The sequence below is a fragment of the Chiloscyllium plagiosum genome, chromosome 6 (genome assembly GCF_004010195.1).
Source record: "Chiloscyllium plagiosum isolate BGI_BamShark_2017 chromosome 6, ASM401019v2, whole genome shotgun sequence".
Taxonomy (NCBI): domain Eukaryota; kingdom Metazoa; phylum Chordata; class Chondrichthyes; order Orectolobiformes; family Hemiscylliidae; genus Chiloscyllium; species Chiloscyllium plagiosum.
Window position 1 is genome coordinate 117,943,214 of NC_057715.1, and position 763 is coordinate 117,943,976.

Consider the following 763-nt stretch of genomic DNA (forward strand, 5'->3'; position numbering starts at 1 on the left):
TCCTGTTAATAGGAGAAAGTGAAGTCTGCAGATGCTGGAGATCAGAGCTGAAAATGTGTTGCTGGAAAAGCGCAGCAGGTCAGGCAGCATCCAAGGAACAGGAGAATCACTTTCTCCTATTAACAGGAAAAGACAGGGTAGAGAAAGATAAACTATTTCCACTGGGTGGTGGTTGCAGAACTAGGGGCATTGTCTGAGAATTAGGGCCAGACTGTTCAGGAGAGATAGAACATAGAACATTCCAGCGCAGTACAGGCCCTTCAGCCCTCGATGTTACGCCAACCTGTGAAACCAATCTGAAGCCCAGCTATCCTACACTATTCTATTTTTATCGATATGTTTATCTAATGACCATTTAAATGCCCTTAATGTTGGCAACTTCACTACTATTGCAGGCAGAGCATTCCACATCCTTACTACTCACTGAGTAAAGAACCTACCTCTGACATCTATCTTATATCTATCACCCTTCAATTTAAAGCTATGTCCCCTCGTGCTAGCCATCACCATCCAAGGAAAAAGGCTCTCCCTGTCCGCCCCATCTAACCCTCTGATTATCTTATATGCCTCTATTAAGTCACCTCTTAACCTTCTTCTCTCTAACAAAAACAGCCTCAAGTCTCTCAGCCTTTCCTCATAAGACCTTCCCTCCATACCAGGCAACATCCTAGTAAATCTCCTCTGAATCCTTTTCAATGGTCAACATCCTTCCTATAATGTGGTGACCAGAACTGTCCACAATACCACAATACTCCAAGTGCAG

At 43.9% G+C, this 763-nt stretch overlaps 1 protein-coding gene across 1 annotated transcript in view; it reads right to left on the reverse strand.

The window, feature by feature from the left end:
* Positions 1-763, reverse strand: part of LOC122550985 (stromal interaction molecule 1-like) — a 100,488-nt gene that overhangs the window by 13,862 nt on the left and 85,863 nt on the right. The window contains exon 4 of the mRNA XM_043692569.1: positions 748-751. Coding sequence (XP_043548504.1) covers positions 748-751 — 4 coding nt within the window. The remainder of the gene's footprint in view (positions 1-747; positions 752-763) is intronic.